General features: G+C 42.0%; 2 protein-coding genes across 2 annotated transcripts; one reads left to right on the top strand and one right to left on the bottom strand.

The window, feature by feature from the left end:
- Window positions 1-383: 383 nt before the first annotated feature.
- On the top strand, window positions 384-10,286 carry LOC111845543 (synaptogyrin-3). The gene is made up of 4 exons (XM_023815036.2): window positions 384-579; window positions 4,580-4,814; window positions 5,511-5,656; window positions 7,924-10,286. Exons 1-4 carry the CDS (start codon window positions 478-480, stop codon window positions 8,125-8,127), a joined length of 687 nt encoding a protein of 228 aa, XP_023670804.1. The 5' UTR covers window positions 384-477; the 3' UTR covers window positions 8,128-10,286.
- An 897-nt stretch (window positions 10,287-11,183) lies between these two features.
- On the bottom strand, window positions 11,184-19,447 carry znf598 (zinc finger protein 598). Its single transcript, XM_023815035.2, has 12 exons — window positions 19,015-19,447; window positions 17,863-17,975; window positions 17,631-17,760; window positions 17,309-17,520; window positions 16,980-17,197; window positions 16,205-16,319; window positions 15,940-16,118; window positions 15,519-15,624; window positions 13,658-14,442; window positions 13,415-13,565; window positions 12,914-13,058; window positions 11,184-12,477 (listed from the first exon to the last, which is right to left on the bottom strand). Exons 1-12 carry the CDS (start codon window positions 19,186-19,188, stop codon window positions 12,121-12,123), a joined length of 2,685 nt encoding a protein of 894 aa, XP_023670803.2. The 5' UTR covers window positions 19,189-19,447; the 3' UTR covers window positions 11,184-12,120.
- Window positions 19,448-19,819: the final 372 nt, after the last annotated feature.

Raw genomic sequence — 19,819 nt, 5'->3', positions numbered from 1 at the left:
CTGTAACTGAAAACGCAGAGTAAAGAGGTCAGAGGTGACTGGCCAGACTGGCTAAAGATACCAGGAAGGGCACAAGTGCAAAAAGAGCCCCTCACATTGACAGTGGTGTACAGAATGGATTCTCGTTCAACCTTGAAGGGGTTGTGGAAGTGAACGTTGATCCTACCGGTACTAGCTAAGTGCACCTAATAAAGTGGCCATTGGGGATATATTGGCAATTTACTAGTTTGATATGTTTATTTCTTCATTTTACGTAATATATTATAATAATAATCAATAATAGCTTTTCCTCCTACATGCCATTGCTTCATTTGTCCGTGAAATCGAGGTGCTGCGAGTCCGTTCGCGCTGGAGCGGCGCGCCAGGCTCGTACGGACGGCCGCCAGGCGGTGGGTGTGGACACGGCCGCTCCTACCAACAGCGCCAACGCGGAGCCCGGAGACTCAGCAGCATCTCCTCTGATCGGCGACAGCAGAGATGGAAGGAGCACGGTCCTTCGGAGCTGGGAGAGCCGGGGCTGCTTTCGACCCGGTGTCTTTTGTCAAACAGCCGCAGACTATCCTTAGAATATTGTCTTGGGTAAGCGCTTTTTAGCTCTTTGCTGGATGCGCGATTTTAATTATGAAATGTGCCAAATTAATTACAGTCGGTAATAATGGGGGAACACATCCGTGACTAAAATAGCTAGCAGCAACATTTGCGATAGGTTTCGTATTTATATATTTTACGTACATTGACAATGTGCATATTCACTTAAGTTTAATGAAAGGTAAATTATTTATTTGTTCCTTTGTGTATATTATCAAAGCCAAAAATCGTGCCATATGTAGCCTACCTATATATACCACAAATCAATTTGACAACAGTATGTATTATCTGACTAATGATTCATTGTAGTGTTGTGTTTTTTTATTATCATCATTATCATTACTACTACTATTATTATTATTATTCCGATAACTCGAATTTAACATGTTTACGCTTCAATGGCAAAATTTTCATATATGAAAATATAGTATAAGCACAGATCATGTGCTGCTCCATCTTATTTATACCTATTTTTGCATCATCTGTTATGATATTTGGCTCTTTCGCGTATTGCATTTTCCACCAGCAGTTACCTCTCAATGAACGCTGCGAGTTATAGGTTTTTAAAAAACGATTTATATTTCTCCCGAAAAAATCTATTATGATTATTCATTTTGAAAAAAAAATAAAAATCGCCACCATTAATTTGTACATGTTAGTGTTCACATTTATGGTTATCATATCATGTCGTTAAACCAGTTCATGTATAAAAGTCAGAGGGGATATGAAAACCAAAAGCTTATTATACATCACCTTTCCGGCTTCCCTACTATCATCGGCGGGTGAATATCTGTTTATTGACATGGTCTGGTGATATTGCTCATCGATAGCAAATTCTCTCACATCTTTAATTCGCCTACATAAAGAATGATGCCTTGATAAGATTACAAATTTCGGTACGTCTGGGTTTAACAATCGCTACTGTGTAACCATCAATAGCATGTGAGTGTTGTGGGCGTTACAACTGTGGACGGCATTTTCCGGTGAGATTTCCGAGGCGTCCGCTGTATCGTGACAAAAAAGCCAGTTTTTAGCGTCGTACAACAAGCCTTAATGTGTATTACATAGATTAAATTAATTTATAAAATTTAAGTAATTAATAAGAATAGCAGTTATAAAACAATCAAATTTGCTTTCATAGTTACACCTAATAAATTTAATAGGTTATAAAAAAAAAGGAAAAAGACAGCAAATTTCATTCAGAAATTCATTAACAAGCTGACCATTAGTATATAGGCCTAAACCAGGGGTGGGCAATCTTATCCGCAAAGGGCCGGTGTGTATGCAGGTCTTTAGGATAACCTGTAGGTCAGCTGTTCAAACCCAGGTGTGAGGACTCCTCAGCCAATCAGTCCTCTAATTAGTAATATAATGAGGGAGCTGCAGCGAAAACCTGCATACACACCGGCCCTTTGCGGATAAGATTGCCCACCCCTGGCCTAAACTATAAGGGGCTGTTTCCCAGTGCTTTCGGCCTGTTCCTGCCGGATATTGTACTTTACAACACGTGCTACATGTTTAAGTGAACCTCTCGCTCATTATGTTACTGCTAAATGTCCACTGACGCTCACTAATACACAGTAATTCACATGTAATATTACAGCATCCATCGATTTGACTGATCACGGCAAAAATGTTCCAAATTACACAAGCCGTCTCAATTTCCCATGAATCTGTGTCAAGGTTGAGAGGCACTAAGTAATTAAGATGCTGGTGAAATACCACAAATACAACCATAACCCACTGGACAAGACTCCAGCCACAAATGTGCTAAAATTAGGCCTGCTGAAAATCAGATTATTTTGTTTGTATCCCTCCTTCTGATATCAGGAACTGCATATGTTGGACTGCAGGAGATATCGGGTTTAAAATACCTTTATGTGAATCTGTAAATTGAAAGCAACTACAAATTGTAACAAATAATCTTAATACTGAGGTTAGAGCTCAAACTGTTAAGTCTCAGAACTGCTGGGAGCCTATGAAACTAGCCTCTGAAATGAGACTACTATACAGTATATACCTTTCCCATATTTTTTAAGCCCAAAGGGAATTTCGGCCTTATACTGTAATTCTTACGTGCTGATAGGAGGAAACTGAAAGGAGTCACATGACACATGTTGTGACGTGTGCCCATTAATCCTGAACCCATACACGTCACAGGCAGTATGATGTACACCTACACTCTATGTATTCAGGAATGAAACATTACCGGTATATACCTTATCTTTTCAGGGCAACATAAGGCTTTTTGTCTTGGGTAAAATAACAGTGATGTCTAGATCATCTTAAGTGTAAATGGAACTTAAACTGGTAGAATGGAATTAGCTGAATATGTAGCTATATATAATAATAATAATAATAATATCTCAGTACAGTAAGACCTCAGCAACAAATATTTCCTAAACTCTGAAAGTAATTAGCAACTGTGACATATTGTGCAAAAATGTTTCACCATGCATTAGCCAACAGAGAAATGTAATTCCCCCACAATGCAGAAAGAAAAAGTGGCATATGGACATTATTATTTTTAGATGTGTAACTTTGTCAGAGATAGTGATTCACTGTGTTATAAATTCTTGATGCGGTTTAGAGCACCATAGGAACTAGGTCTCCCAAGGGAAGATGTCTGGTGGATCCTGTCATTTATAACCTGAAAAAAACTGGAATATGTAATGTTTTTGGGGTCTAAACTTCTAAATTTGATTGACACATACTACTCGCTTTGCTATTTTCAAGAACTCAAAAGGCATTTAAATACCTGGCAAAGATCTTTTACAAAGTACAGAAAGTTTTTGGAAACTTCAGCTTTAATTCTGTCACCCATGTTCCTGACATAAGAGATATTATGATGTGAATGATTATTTAATTCATAGGGCCGGTATCATGTTATCTAGTAGACTAGAAGAATATAAAGGAGTTTAGTATCTCTCACTTAATTAACCCCATGTTTTTTATGGTAAATGGCAGACATACTTTTGCCAATGTGGTTTCACCTTTTTTCCGGTAGGACTGAATGTGTATGGATAGGCGTTATATGAGAATGAAGCGGACTTGGTTAGTATTCTCTGTTCCTGCTGATTGGGAGCATCACTGAACCCCGCCAGCCCCCCTCGGGGCAGCAGATCATTGTGATGGCTGCTGTTCCCATGGCTACAGAGAAATCTCACTTGCGTCATTTAACGGAGTTCCAAGGCTAAAAACAGCGCCTCACAAATGTTGTGCTCAGATACCCTGATCAGTTCTTCCTGTATAGCTGTACGGATATAGACGGCTGACCTTATTTGTCGTCTTTCTAGATCGCTTGTATTACAGACACAAGAATTGTTCAATACTATATGAAATACAAACACACTTTGCAGCACACTTCATAGCAGTTATTGGAATATTACTTCAAGTCCCACTGAAGAACTCTCTACAACTGTAGAATTTATATTATTGGAAATGCAGTGGGGAGGTGCAGTGGTGCAGCAGTTACCAGTGCTGCCTCTCACTTCTGAGACCAGGGTGAGAAATTTGCATGTTCCCCCTGTGTTGTTGTGGGGTACCCCCCCGCCCCCCCAGGTATTTTGGTGTCTCCTCCAGTCTAAAAACATGCTGAAGTTAATTGGTGTTAGCAAATTACACATAGGTGTTTGAGTGTGCCCTGTGATGGGTTGGTGCCCCATCCTGGTTTGTTCACTGCCTTGTGCCTATAGTCTCTGGGATTGGCTTTGGACCTTCTGTAACCTGAATAGGAAAAGTAGTTTCAGAAAATATTGCAGTGTGAATAATATACCTAGATCAATAGCAAGAAAAGTTTGAAAATTACCTGAGTGCATTATTACTAATACTGCTCCATATTTTGAGGGCCTACAAGTTAGAGGGTATTCCTACACTTCAAATATTTGCTTTATTATTTTGCATGGTACAAATAATTGAATGAATTGTTATTCATGAGGCTGATCTGTGGTTGCATAAATGCTGAATGCAGTTTACTCTGTTTCCCCTGTAGATATTCTCCATTGTAGTGTTTGGGTCCATAGTGAACGAAGGCTACATTAACATCGGGAGTGAAAGGCTGCATTGCATTTTCAACAAGAACAATGACGCATGCAACTATGGGATTACCATTGGAGTCGTCGCATTTTTGGCGAGCACGTTGTTCTTCATCTTGGACATTCACTTCCCACAAATCAGCAGCGTGAAAGACAGGAAGAAGGCGATCCTCGTGGAGATAGGCTTCTCGGGTAATGCCGACAGACATTACTGTATGCTTTGAAAGTGCTGTGTGCACAGATTCTGTAGAATGGTTTTCATTGTGGATTCCCATAGTTCTGAAATAAATAAGAGTTGATACATTTCTCATTCGAGCTCTGACAATGAAAACACATTTGTGACATATTTCTGTGCTTAGCCTAAGATACTTAGTGAAAATGTGGTTTAAGGTGTAAATGTGTGTTGCTTCCTCAGATCAGTCACGTTCCTGTAACTGAGCACAGATGAACAGGAGTGTTTTCTAGGAAGCTCATCTAGGAAGTACAGATATGAAAGATATAGATTTGATACGAGAAGATCACCTCCACCACAACTGGGTTTCATCAGGGAAAATATAGGACATAGTTCTGAAGTAATTAGCAGTTTAAAACCAACTCTCATCAGAAGACAAGTCAGAAAAGAAGGCCAGACTCATTTTTTTTAAATGAAAGGCAAATTGGAAAGTAATACACATGAAAAACGACGCTTCCTTACAGAATTTATGACAGACAGATGAATATATTGCTCTCTGGGCTACTTATTTACATTTGAGGTAAATGCTACATGGAATATTTGCTGATGGAATGAGATGGTAGGTTATAGTCATTGCTTTGCATTGCTATGATTTATCCGTTTAATCAGATTTACCAGTAATGCTACTCTCTGCTCCTGCCTTCCTTCCATTGCAGGTTTTTGGACATTCATGTGGTTTGTAGGGTTCTGCTTCTTGGCCAATCAGTGGCAGCGCACCTCCCCCAAAGAACTGCCCCTGAACCAAGGGGCAGATGCGGCCAGGGCTGCCATCGCCTTCTCCTTCTTCTCCATCATCACTTGGGTTGGTAATCCTGATACTCAGAAAAGGAATGCCGGAGAAACAATACAATGAAACGTGGTCGAGCTTGAGGTTTTAGGTCACTCAGTAGAGGGCAATCCTGGAGCCCAGTCCAGGGCACACTGAGGAGGGGAGATTGTTCACTATGGGGCAACTGAGACACAGGCACCTTTAAAATATGGGAGGAACCTGCTATTCCTGGGAGAAGATCCCATACTTACTTGCAAGGTTGAGAAGGAGATAACTTAAAATAGCGATGCTACCAACTTTACTTTCTTCAGTAGCTTATCAGTAACACAGCTATTTTTAAAATGCTATAGCTTTTCCAGTAACTATACATATTTTTTTACAAATAGCAATGTAGCCTAGTAAAATGTGAGTGCATGACAGTTTCCACCCTACTGCCTCCAACGTGAGCATCCCTGCGAGACGCCCATTCATTCATCTCGTGCTCAGGCTGCTGTCACAGTACAGTATACATTCGTATCCGTTTGTGTCTTAGCACCTTAAATGATGATAAATAGGTTATAACAATAAGGAACTAAGAAAATGGTGATGAAAAGGTTAAGACACCAAACTATATGACTTAAAGATGATATAATTTTATTATACAGTATACTATACATATGATCATTTTTGCATATCAAATAAAAGGCCGACTTACAACCGGAACTGATTGCGGTCGTAAGTCGACGACGACCTGTATTTTTTTTCTCTCTTTACAAAAACGGGTATTTTCAGCTACCAGGTGTTTCTGATTAGTGTTTTTTGCTTGAAGACTCCTGGGGATGGATGTTAAAGGGTTGAAAAATACTTCACGGCAAACAATATTTTAGACAATTTCATTTAAATGCATAGGAGCACTGTAGTTCTTGGACGAATGATCAAAATCTCTTTTTTTGTTGAAACCCTTGTAATATTCACACAGCGATTGTGAAGCACTCTTGGTTTACACCAAATACAACTTTTTTTGAAACCTTTCTGTGATTTGACATTGTTAAAAAATATAAATTTTCGTTTCAACTTTTAACATCATTTTTCACATTTTTTTTTAATTCATTTGCTTTAAGAGTATCGTACAGAACAACTATTATGTATTGCCGAAATAGCTTCGATTTAGTTAGCTACTATTCCTCTGTAACTTGCACTGTAGCTGACTACTACATTAAAATAATAGATTGGCTGTAGCTTAGCTACTTTTAATCATTAGTAGCTTGTAGCTTCCCCAACACCACCTACATGTGGAGAACATATCATCTCCACACACAGAGCCTTAGGTGGGATTCAAACTCCCAGCCATAATAATCTAATAATCCAAAGTCTTGGAGGTTTTGGAAAGCAGGTCTGGGTATTGCGGTTAACCTCCAGTGCCATACTGACTGCAGCCTAATCATGGCGCTGCCAGAATGTGCTATCAATTAGCTGGTCCTGTTTTCTGTGCTGTTTACAGCCTTAATAAAACAGCAGGGGGCGCTGCATCTATTTATTTCAGACAGGAACAGAATGTGCACATGAGGGGTAAGAAAGAAATTGAAAATGTATATTTCATTCTTGGAAATTTACAAACCCCTCCATGAAACCCTCAGTGTTCCGCAGTCTGGTGGAATACTGGTCACAGACTGGTACCAGTCCGCAGGGTTGGGAATCTCTGCTGTAGTTGATTTGTCATTAATGAATCATGACACATCTTTTATCTCAAGCCGTTACTATATTTGTTACCATATCTGTTCATTCTGTAAACCTTTGCGAAATACTGAAGGAAATACTGAAGGAAGTAATGAATAATATAAGTGAAATACTGATCTCATATTTCATTATCATTAATGAATTGTCACACATCTTTTACTCTATCTCTTAATTCTGTAAATCTTTGTGAACTACTGAAGGAACAAGTAATGAGTAATACAAGTGAAATTCTGATCTCATGTTTGTTCATCATTTATGAATCATGATGCATCTTTTATTTATAGCAACTATATTTGTTCATGATTTGTACTTCAGTAGTAACTGAGTTACTACTAAGTATTTGTGCCCAATGCACTTCCAGGGTCATTTTAATATACACACGCAATGAGGCCATAACTGATGAGGTCACAGTGAGAACATGAAATTCATATTTATAGCAGACTTCCCCCTGCTAAGAATTCTAATCAATAAGTTTGTTCTGTACAGGAGATTACAGTCTACGGAGGCAGGCTTGAGTCGATGCAGCTTATTATGGCTACTTGGAAAACTCTTCTTTGACACTAATTTCACAAAATGTGTTGCAGGCCGGGCTGACAGTAAGGGCCACGCAGAAGTACATGCTAGGCACAGACATGACCCTTTTCGCCACGGATCACTTTGACGGCAACCCGACCATACAGCCGTACCCCACTGGGACCGGCGTGGATGCCACGGACACCTACCAGAGTCCGCCGTTCACCGAGCACCTCGATTCCAGCACGAAGAGCTATCAGGTGCCGACTTACTAAACAGCCGCCAATGTGTCCAAGCTGCTAGGAGAATATCAGAGGAAACATGCATCTTATCTGTGTGTGTTGCAGTGTTGGTGCCCCATAAGGTTTGTTTCTTTATGTCTCTGCCTGTCTGCTGGCGCTGGGTAGCGTGATGGTGTTCGTAGGTAGTCGTGCCGTGACCTTCTGTGAACAGGAAGCAGTATGTCGGTTGTATCTTCATCTTCGTCCTGGTAGAACGGATGCCAAGTAGGACCTTACTTTTCCAGAGACTGCTACAGCTTGGATCAAGAGATGAGTGTAACACTACAGGTTCCCTCAGACTACCCTTAGCAGAAGATTTACAGTAATAACCAGTAATTTAGATATCAGGAAAGTCAAAGAAAGGATGACGTTGTTCTGTGGAAATCAGACATGGAGGGCTCCTTCAATCAGGCACGCCCAGTCAGGAAATTGCAAAACCTGATTAAGTTAAATCCCATTTCTTTTTCAAGATGAGGGATCTAAATATGATTATTCCTTATACCCTGACTGCATTGTATATGAACAGATTAGACAAATGCCAACGAGCACGTCACTTTAATTTTCAATCAAACATGAAGTCAGTTTTGAGAAACCAAGCAAAAATGAACAAAACCCTTAAGTGTCATAAAAACGGTGCCTGTATATAACTTAAGGCTGTGCTAAGAGCCAAGACTGTTTGAAATCAGTACAGTGAAGTACACGAAGATGCTGAACTACTAAACTTCTGTGTCCTGTAAATTCAAGTCTTTCAAATATGAAACTGAGTTCATTAGGAACAATAACAAAACTCCACCAAAATAACAGTACTTGTGAAGCATTCCAGCGAAATATTCACTCGCATCGTCATTAAGCCATCAACCTTCGTCGTGTGACTGTTTGATGATTCGTGAAATGCCTCATTTTCAATGAGCCATTTTACACGTGTACACGTCTCGCTCCAGTGGGGGGCGCTAGCAAACTACTGCATCAAGACACTCCTTTGTAGATATAGCTGTTCTGTGTTTTATGACAATTTATATACTCCTCGTGATCAAAGCCAATGACATGTCCGGTGTGTAAAAGTATATGTAATTACAGTATTCTAGTTCTGTATAAAAGCAAAAAAAATGTTTCCCTTACTATAGTACTTAGAAATAGGCACGTGAAAGGAACAGGTATGCTCAATAAAAAATCCGTACTAATGTGATTGTAAGCACGCAATGCCTACATTGCACCCTGTCACCATGTTTCAAAGGGATCTTCTCAAAAGTTTACATTCGCTTAGTTGTCTAACCCAAAGGAAAAGATTTAAGTGAACCAAAGTACTGAAGAATGTAACTATTTGACAATAAACTGCCAGTTACATATTTCTAAAAAGGGTAAGAAAGAAGTGATCATATATACTGTATTGATGAGGGCTTGATCTTTGCCTTACACATTTCAGCATTACGTAAACCACAAGCAGAACAGGACCAAAATTTGGGGCATTCTTACGAGATACTACATGTATAGTGGATAGACTGTAAAAAGATGACTTGGTTCAAAAACATTCAAGGGCAGGAACATCTGAAGACAGGGGTCATTACATGAGTAAAGACCAACTGTCATGCAAGAATGTTTAGGCCATATTGTTCAGTTAGATGGGAATAAAGAGGAATAGAATATAAAATAAATGCTTAGTAATTGATTTAGAAAAATGTCCATGGTCTTCAGAGTGGGTTAGATACATATAATCTCCAACGTGATTCTGGATCTTCTCACAAAGGATGAAATAAAATGTTTACAATGGAACCCATTTGCGACTTTCGAGATAATCCCTGTAACAAGCAGGTGAGGGGTGCTGAAATTCATGTCAATGGTTCTTTGTGTAATCTATGGTAGCACATTGCTAACGTGTATATGCTGTGAAATAGGATAATGTACACAAGTGATATTGTTATTCAATATATCTTAATGAACTAACTGTTCATGGTCTTGTGTATCCTGTACCAATAATGCACCCTTGTTATATACAGATATTTTACAGCATGGATTTTGTTTCTTTTTTTGTTTGTTTTCCCTGGGTTTTTGTTTTTTCCTGTAAAAGTCACCCAGTACTGTTGGTCGTCTTATTGCATTTGTTTGGACTGCAATTGTCTTTTGAGGCGATAAGAATAAATATTTTTAAGAATGGGGGGAAAAAAACATGAAATGATTCTTGAAGTACCCTAAAAATTACAAAATACACTTGAGGTTTTAGGTAACTCATTTCCCAGTGAAAGAGAAGCACATTTACTAAATGGGGACAGCATAATTGACAGCATTAATAAATATAAAGTACAGGAACTTGAATATAGAAGCTTGCTGAGCCTAATACTACAGTCTACTTATTATTGCCACCTTTCAGGAAATCTGGAAGCCACTGTTTTTTTCCTTTTACTGAAGCACCTCAAGCTAAATCTGGATAGTATGAACACAACTGAAACAGACACAGACGTCAAGGATGAAAACAACCCCTGCAAATCAGCTGTGAAATACTTTGAGTTTGAAGATGGTCCCAGTGTCAAGAAAGTCAGTATGAAAAATCTGACAGAAACCCAAGTGTCAGCAGAGAAACTTCCATATATACAAGGTCAGGCCAGTCTGGCTAAATTAAACGGACAGACTGTCAGTGGACTGACAGAAGCATAAAGGAACGTCCGTGACGTGCGGGACAGCCAGAGGCCAACGTCGCCTCAAGGAGAACCAGCAGCAATCGACAGAGCACTTCACCAGCTCTTCAGTTTGGCAAAAACAAACAATTAAATTAACAGAGCAAAGACAACCAATATTAACAGTCCACATTACATTTACGGATTACAAAGGATGCAGGACAAGGAGTCCATGACCAGGAGAGAACCACTAACAATAGGAGAAATATACAGAATGTGCAGAAATCCAAAAATCATTCGATAACAAATATTGCCATAATAATCAAGTAAGCAGCAGCCATGTGGCTTCCTGATCAGAAGAGTATAAAGATGTTTGAACAAAGAAAGCGTAATTAGAAGGTGTGTGTTTTAAAGAAAAAAAGACTCCATTCACATTGTAGATTATTTTTAAGGACATTTTTACTCCTAGAATCTTTACTCCAAACAGCTCTTTAGTCTTTAGCTCCTTAAAGCTACCAAATTAGTGTTCATCTGCTAACAAATGAACGTGGTGAAACAGTCTGCACACATGGAATGGGAGTTTTTCTGATTCATGAAATTCAGCTCAGTGTTAAAACTCAGGCCTGCACACGACTTGGGTACTCTCTAGAATTCAGTACACATCCCCAAACTGCAGACAGGCAATAGATGGCCTCATCCGCCTTGAAGTGCACTGCTCTTGGTTAACTGGCAGTATGTTCACCTGCCATTTAACACAGATGACTCTGCATATCATTCATTAAACCAACACATAAGCCTCTTTTTTCAGTGCTAGAATAAGTCTATTAAACATTTTTGACTGTCTTTTAATCCTCCGGTACTTTTTATTGAAATAGTAAGACTACAGCCCCACTGTTTTTGAATCTTTAGAAACGTTTACAAAACAAAGGAGAAAAAAGAATTACCGCCTGCTACATTACTACTTCCCAGAAAATAACCATCCGAAATTTGAAATATTAATTATAATAATTTTAAATGTTTACATTTCTATAAGAAATAAGCAAAAGTTCAAGCTTCAAAGAACACCACCAGTAATAATTTAACGATTCCAAGCAGATATTAATCGCCTTCTGGGAAACAACTCCTAGCTGTGAAACAATTCAGTAGATCCAAAATCAGCAGTGACCTTTTCGGACAGGTTTGCAGTCTTTCTTTAATTTGCATCCATTCATTTATATCAGCCTCCTCCTTCCAGATCACCTCACATCAGACAGCATGTCTTACTGCTGTATTTCAGGGATGTGCACCATCTCCAGGTTATTCAATGAAAGACCGCTTGTTTTCCTACAATGCGGAGATTCTGGGATCCTAGCTTCTGACTATAGCCATCTACCATGGGTTAACTGATGATCTTGCTGATGGCCTGCAGAGATGGGAAGTCATCATCGCTCATGTGCAGAGTCTTATGGGTAGTGAAGTCCTTCTGGGCCACGACCTGCCTACAGGTGGGACAGACCTGGCAGTCGAGCTCCAGACTGCTGTTGCCGGAGCCGGTCTGCCAGGCGCTCTTCTTGTTTTTCTTATGTTTGCTACTGGACTGCTTCTCCAGGGCCTTGAAATCCCCATGAGCGGCAAGGAGCTCCCTCTGCTTCTCGGTGTCTGGGAGGAGCACCAGGAGCTCGTTGAAGATCCTCTTGAAGTTCTCCCCCAGGAGATCCCGACAACTCTGGTGGTACTGTGCCGCAGAGATGATGCCCTGCAATACCAACAACAGTGGTCACCCACACCGGCCACCCAATTGGATACACTCTAAAGAGGTATGCGAGAAGGTGAGGCTGGCAGCAAGCAGATAGGGAGGACGCTTTAATGTATGACGTCGAAGCCTTGATTCCCCAACACTGCATGTAACAGCGAAACAATCAGAAACAAAAAAGCAGTACTGTATCATGGGAACACACATACACACGATTCGTCTCTATGTTGCAAGACAAAAACATTGTCTTATGAACACTTCAAAACCAGATTTTTAAAAACCAAGGTTTAGTTTTTCAGGAAATCATTTTGTCATTCAAGTTTCAGAAGGTACAAGTGAATCCATAAAACACACACACACACACACACACACACACACACAATCTGCACTTCAAAGCGGGCGATCGCTAAGGTTTCCCAAGCTCCACTGAGTTAGTTACCTGTCTGAACTGTATTGAATATGTTTTAAATTCATTGAACTTGGATGCATCGTTCAGGAGAAAATTTTTTATTGATTGTATCAGGTCCATGTTTCTTTCCTGGAAGTTCTCTGGTCTGAGGTAGGTCCTTGGTGACTGCGCTGATCTAAAAAATACGATAAAAACAAATCAAAAGACAATACACTCTGAGCAAAGACAATTTATATAACAAAAATTTCTCTGTACAACAAATGTTCTGTGGTACTGAACTGTCCATTATAATTACATGCTGTAAAAAAATGCGTCACTTTGGCTTTGGAGATGACTCCCTACTAGGACTCGATGGGCAAGGCAGCACTCCCTACTAGGACTCGATGGGCAAGGCAGCACTCCCTACTAGGACTCGATGGGCAAGGCAGCACTCCCTACTAGGACTCGATGGGCAAGGCAGCAACTCGGGCGCTCGGCACCCTAAGGGTCATTTTAAAAACCAGTAAGCAGATGGAAAGTATGTTCACTGACTCATTAGCTGGCGGGACTGCAGGATCGACATTGGCGTTCAAAGGGATGCCGGTGAATCCGGGAGGGGGCTTGCTGGGAGGGGCTGCTAATCCAGGGGGAGGGGGCGGCACACCATTCTGGGAGCCACTCAATGGGAATGTACTTTTGAACCCTGTAAGGACAAATATGCACCTTTTGTTGCAGAATTGCTCCATCATAATTTAACAGAATCAAGGGTTCAAGTGCCTTGGTGGGACTAGTTACCTGGAGGTGGCAGCTGTTTTGGTATCAAAGCAGGGAAGTCTTCTTCTCTGGGAAGCAGACAGGGGTCAGATGCAGGCCGCTTTTCCAGTCCAGGAGGTTCTTTGGGAACACCACTGGGTTTCTCTGAGGGCTTGTCTATGTGCCCATTAATGAAAGGGCTGGTTTTTGGGGCTACCGCTGGTTTGGGAGGGATAAGTGCTGGGGGCTGGTTAGCCTCTGGAACATTCTCCTTCTGGGCTGTGCTGGAAACTGAGTCCCCGGGGGGACGGCTCCCAGGTGGGGGGGCCGCAGGCTGCTTCTTCCTCTTGTTCACCTTGGAGCCCTGCTGAGAGGTACCGGTCAGCAGCGACGAGATGTCCAACATGGTGGGCACGCTGCGGATGTCCTGGGCGCTTCTGCCGGGCTCATCATCCTCCTCAGATGATGGGGACCTGACTCTGGCTGGAGCTTTACCCCCACCTGCTTGGGGCTTCCTAAGCTGAGAGGTGGCAGAAGAGGGTGGCGGCCGGCCGGCAGGGGAGGAGAATGCGGGCCCGGGCATAGGGGTCGGCTTTGAAGGCTGCACGACATTCTTGCTGCCACACTGGGACCAGGCCGAGGTCGTGCTGCCCATGGGCTTCTGCAGACTGATTTTGGGGACTAGTGCCGGGAAGTCATCCTCCTGGAAGGCAGAGGGTTTCCGGGCCGGCGCAGTGTACGCTGGAGTCATGAGGGGGGATGGGGACGAGCCAGACAGACGGGGGAAATCGGCATCCTGCAGCTTCATGCCGGCTGGCTTTGTCAAGCTGGGCGCAGAGAAACAGAACAAGACCTTTCAGGGGACATCTTAAAACATCTTTGAACATGATCTCGTTACAAAGCCCCATCGCGGCTGACAGCAGTCAGATTTAGAATCTGTGTCAAATGGGTTTACAGCAGAACTCCCTTCTTCATTAACAACTGCTCAATATATGAACAAAGTTCTCTCAAAAACAAAAAAATTGCCAAGTACAGCACCCAATCAGTAAAATAAAGTATCTGGTGTTTATTCTCAGGACAGGAAATCTGAACATATTCATTATAAAAAGTGACAAGCAGCATGACAAATTTATCATTTATTAATGCTAGAATGTAATAAATATACCATTTTCCAAATACAAATATGGCATATTTCAATAACATGAGCAAGTACATTTTCACAAGCCTTGTATTTCCAGAAATGCAGACAACTTGCAGACTAATAAAAGCCCAAGTCATAACAATGTTGTTAGAAAGAGCGACATCCAATGATCCATCATCGGTGCTCACGGCCAATAAGCTAAGATGGCAAATGACACCCAATGCAAATTCAAGTCTATTTACAGTACAAAGTCTGGACACACCTGATTTGAATGCTTTTCACTCCATTTTAACCGTGTTATTCACTTTATAGTAAAAAGCCTTGAGGCAATGAAATAATCAACATCTCAAAACTTCTCAAATTTTAGATTCTTCAAAATAGTTCAACAGTCCTGAAGTTTCCTACTTTGCTCTTATTCTTAGATCCAAATCATCCCAAACCATCTCCATAGAGATCAGGTCAGGGGATTGTGGGCCATCACAGCACCCCATCTCTTTCCATGTTCAGAAGATAATACTTACTATACAACCTTGATGTGTGCTCAGGGTCATTAACTTATTGAAAAACAAACAATTTTCAGTAGGTGTGTCCAGACTTTTGACTGGTACTGCAGCATTAAACAGTGTGACATGTTGCGAAGGTTGCAAATGAGTCAGCATTGCATTACGTCTAAGCCGTCAATCACAGGCGCTGTATTTAACACGCCCAAGCCTACGCTGTGATGAGGACAGAGCTGTGACAGGCACATTTCAGAGGGGTTACCTTGTAGCGGCTGGGGGTGTGTTTGCAGCCGGAATTGCTAAAAGCGGGAAGTCGTCTCCTTTCTGGGGCTCCTTGGGGCCAGCGGACTGACCGATGTCCTTGGGGGCTGAATGAGCCAAAGTGTAGCGTGATCACTGAGCCTCCGATATCAGAAGCCCACTGGCTGCACCATACACACCATACATTTGTCTAAGTGTGCTGACTGAACAGCAAATTTCTAAAACTCATTCAGTCCACAAGATGTTTGCAAGAAAACTAACATTTGACGAGGAAGCCTGACTATAGGTCATTGGCGGTCTCATCTCAAAAATAATGAAAAATGGACCGAGTTTCAGAAATTTGCTCTTCACTTCTGCAAAACGTCAAACACTATCTTTCGCTCTGAAAACAAGCATTTTCAAACACGGGCGTAAAGGGTTACTTAGAGATTCCCCAGGTGGCCTGGCTGCCCTCTTGTGGTTTCGGGTCTCCTCCACGTCCATCAGCTCCTCTTTCCGTGCCTTGGGCGCCTCTCGTTCTGAGGCCTGTCTCCTCTCCTCCTGTTTACGCGCGGCGATGGAGGCTCTCACGGCAGCAGCGATGTCTCGGTCTTCCTCTTCCCTGAAATGACAGGGTGTGGGGTGACACGCTGCCACCAGGAGGCGAGGGGAAAGGCCACGTGGGCCGGGGCCTGTCGGAGGCCATACCTGTCGTATCTCCAGCTCACTCTCCGGTTCGGTGGGGCCCCTCGAGCCCCACCCCGCCCCGATCTCCCCTGCCGGTTGAATCGATCCACTTCTTCGTAATCTTCCCCTCCGATACCTCGGGTGCGACACACCACAACACTGAGCCAAGCGGTTTTAATGCTTCTCACCATGGTATAACCCAAGGCCCTCATTCTGCTGTGAGATGTGCAGCACCTTTAACTCAGCAGTAGTAGGGCAGAGCATTTAAGCCAAATATTACAGATGCAGAGCATGCAAACCTATAGCATCTAAAATTTGTCTAACTTGTCCTTTTTGGACACTCATGCACATCATGTACTAGCAATCTGCATCCGTATTTTAAAGGTAAGTATGACACGCAATTACAATGACCTTTAAACGCAGCTGACCGATACACAAATAACAGAGAGAAAAGAAGGAAGGGAAACGACCTGGACCAAAATTATGTCATCTCAGAATTACATGGTTTCATTACGTTAGGAATGATAAGAGGTCCCCAGAAAAAACATGCAGTATGCAAATGTAAATTAAATACACTGCCTGCATGGCTAATCTGAACATTACACGCAATAATATGTAACAAACACGATGAATTCTTGTTTTATTATGTAATTATTTGTACACGTGCATGTAAAACGTGCATGTCATTAACTGGGTCAATTAATTGCAATATGTGGTGACTGTCCTCATTGCTCAATCTCTAAGCATTAGTCACAAATTTCCTAAAATGTCTGTCCCAAAACGGGAACACCCTCACCTTCATTCCTTCTCGGGTGCCTTGGTGCGTAGTTGAACTGCAGGTCAATCTGTCGATTCTGCCGAGCCTCGGCCCGGTTCTTGCTGTGGGCGGCTGCCTTGTGGGCCTTATAGTCGATCTCGGTGCGGAAAGCGTGGGTGAACTGTTCAGTGCTGCAGCGGCCCTCCTCACACAGGAAGTGGCTCTCGCGGAAGTGGTCGCGCAAGTATGGATAATCGCTGCAAGAGCAACAATCAGATGCTGTTGCCACTGTCCAAGGCATAACACAGTAGCTTTCCTCCAAATATAAAGCCTGAAATAAACTCAAGCACAAACAGGGTTCACACTACCTGTAATACTCCTGAGCTCCGTCAGAGTCGCAGAAGTGACAGAAATAGTGATCTCTGCGCAGGTGCTTCAGTAACTCATCGTTGTCCAGGTACCGATCATCGCAGAATTTACACAGGGGGTGTCCCCGGTGCGAGGTGTCATCGGGGTCGCCCTGAGTTCGGTGTCGTGCCAGGTCCTTCCGATTGTACCACTTTCGTTCGTGGGAGAATATCTGCAAGGAACAGGATGTGAGAGGAGTGAGTTTTGAGAAGGATGCGAGCGGCCAATTACATGACAGAGGACAGACTTAAAAAGCAGCATTTAGATGCTGGGATGAGGTACCTTTAAATGTTTCGCACACAGTTTACAGCAAAACAGCTCATGCTGTTTCCTCATGTGATATTCCAGTTCCTCAAACGTAGCGAATATCCTCGGTTCTGGACACTGGGGACATTCAGATTGCAAGATCCTCCTAGATGTCATAGATTACAAAAGACAAATATGATGGAAATATAGAGGACACACTATAATTGTGTAGCACTAAAATCGTGCAAAGAAACATGGCTGCCCCTACCTGAACTGCGAATACGTCTTGCCATCACAGAAATAAATGTCATACTTCCTCTCACACTGAAATCGCCTGGTGTCAATGGCAGCAAAAGGTTCAAGTTTCTTGATGAAAACAACCTAGAAAAAAAGAAGTCTCAACGTTTAACAGTACACTGGATAACAGAGATGCTTTTGAGGATGGTTTTGTGATGCCAGCAGTAAAATATTTTCATCAACTACTCAAAAGGCAACTTAGAAAAGCAATACTTATTTATTACTTTCCTCTGGGTTACGTCAAGGTATTTTCAAATTGGAAAATATCAGATAAAGCTGCCAATACTAATAAATAAATTGGTAAACAGACAAATCGATTAAAAAAGCCTGCATCAGGTCAGATTGTTTAATGAGTTATACAGATTTACATCTCAACCAATAGATTTATATCCTAATCTAGCCCCTTATTCCGAACCCACTGAAAGCCCACACCGGAGATACTTTGCCTCATAAGACAGGAGTGGGCAGACGTACTTCCTAGTTTTTATGCGTGTAAGAACTGCAGGCAGGCATGCAGCGACCTACAGCCGAGATCAGCTGTTAAGACAAGCGGCGATGACAGGCTACCAACAGATCTGTCATACCTACTCCCGCTACGGAAAGGAACCCAACATTAAAAGTAAAGTTAATAAAGAAACCAATAACAACACAATGCGGTTTAAGAGGGTGATTTACAATCACTACAGAACACCAATAAATCTGACGGTGATTAGAAACGTACGCAGAAAAATGAAGCGGCCGGCCGGCTCGCCCTTCGCCTCCCGTCAAGCGTCTACATTTATCGTGGCCAGTAACCGTTTACCACATTAATGACGAGCATTAACTAAGAAAACGTCAATCTAGCCAACGTCAAGCCACTACAAAAACAAACCATTTTTATACAAAAATGCCAAGGGACAACGACCATCGAAACATTAAAGCTACAAAATACTACCAGTCACATTATTTTTGAATAACATAAATAAGCAGTATAAAGTACAATAACAGTATGTGAGCAATGTATGACAAGTAGTACAATACAAAACTAGCTAGCTAGCTATCTATCTATCTGACTTAGCTAGCTGGCTAAGCGGCCTACACGGCCGCGCAAGCCCCGGGCTGTAGTAGCGGGAAGTTAAGGCACCTTGTCAAGCTCCTCCCGGCAGACTGCGCAGTACTTCTGCTCGCAGAGCACCCTCATCTTGGTGGAGCACTGGTAGCACACCGGGTGGTCACATTTTCCCAGGGCGTAAATGTCGACGTCCTGGCAGCAGAGCACGCAGGTCCTTTCGGCCTCCTTGAGGGACTTTGCTTCCATATCTGTACCGCAGTAAAGGTTTGCTCCTATCGGGTTAGTAAGTGCAGGAGCAGCTGGCTAATACTGCTAGGAGAGCCGACAGTCCGCCACGCCGCTAAGATCTCGCGTTACGTAACTACAGCCGCCACCAATAGTACTAGTCCCCCCCACCTGCAGCGCCCCCTGCGGCGCTCAGGCGCTAAAACACCTTCACACTGTTACCCGGCTTCCGAACCATGAGTGGACAAACCTTTCACGTGCGTCTTCAAGTACACTGCACAAAGTAGTGCTGTCCCAAACGATTATTCTTTAAATGACTAAATGAATTAAATGATTTTTTTTCGATTATTCGACTGATCTAACAACTAATTTTTAGATTGATCTGACGATAAATTTATTGATAAGCAATTATTTTCAAGTTAGTCAGTTAAATCAACAATTTACCCTCTCCCCCCCCACACACACACAAATCTGAAATTCTCATTAACATTTCAATTTATTAAAACATTTCTTAAATATTAGAGCATTATTTTAAAAAACGCCAAGTCTTAAGATATTCAATACAATTTCTATGTTAGACTTAAGTTAATAATCACTTAGGGTGACCAGATAATCCGTGTCAGGGAAGACACTTTGAGTTACTTTGGGTTTT

This window comes from Paramormyrops kingsleyae, chromosome 5 (genome assembly GCF_048594095.1).
Source record: "Paramormyrops kingsleyae isolate MSU_618 chromosome 5, PKINGS_0.4, whole genome shotgun sequence".
NCBI classification, from domain to species: domain Eukaryota; kingdom Metazoa; phylum Chordata; class Actinopteri; order Osteoglossiformes; family Mormyridae; genus Paramormyrops; species Paramormyrops kingsleyae.
This window is presented reverse-complemented; position numbering and strand designations above follow the sequence as displayed.

Bases quoted from the DNA above. Each gene is read 5' to 3' on its own strand.
- LOC111845543 (XM_023815036.2), top strand. From the start codon at position 478: ATGGAAGGAGCACGGTCCTTCGGAGCTGGGAGAGCCGGGGCTGCTTTC. The intron at 4,815-5,510 runs GTAATGCCGACA...CTTCCATTGCAG, and splicing joins CGTGGAGATAGGCTTCTCGG to GTTTTTGGACATTCATGTGG. The intron at 5,657-7,923 runs GTTGGTAATCCT...AATGTGTTGCAG, and splicing joins TCTTCTCCATCATCACTTGG to GCCGGGCTGACAGTAAGGGC.
- znf598 (XM_023815035.2), bottom strand. From the start codon at position 19,188: ATGGAAGCAAAGTCCCTCAAGGAGGCCGAAAGGACCTGCGTGCTCTGC. The intron at 16,119-16,204 runs GTATGGCCTCCG...CTGTCATTTCAG, and splicing joins GTGAGCTGGAGATACGACAG to GGAAGAGGAAGACCGAGACA. The intron at 12,478-12,913 runs GTAACTAACTCA...TTGGTATTGCAG, and splicing joins ATTCAATACAGTTCAGACAG to GGCATCATCTCTGCGGCACA.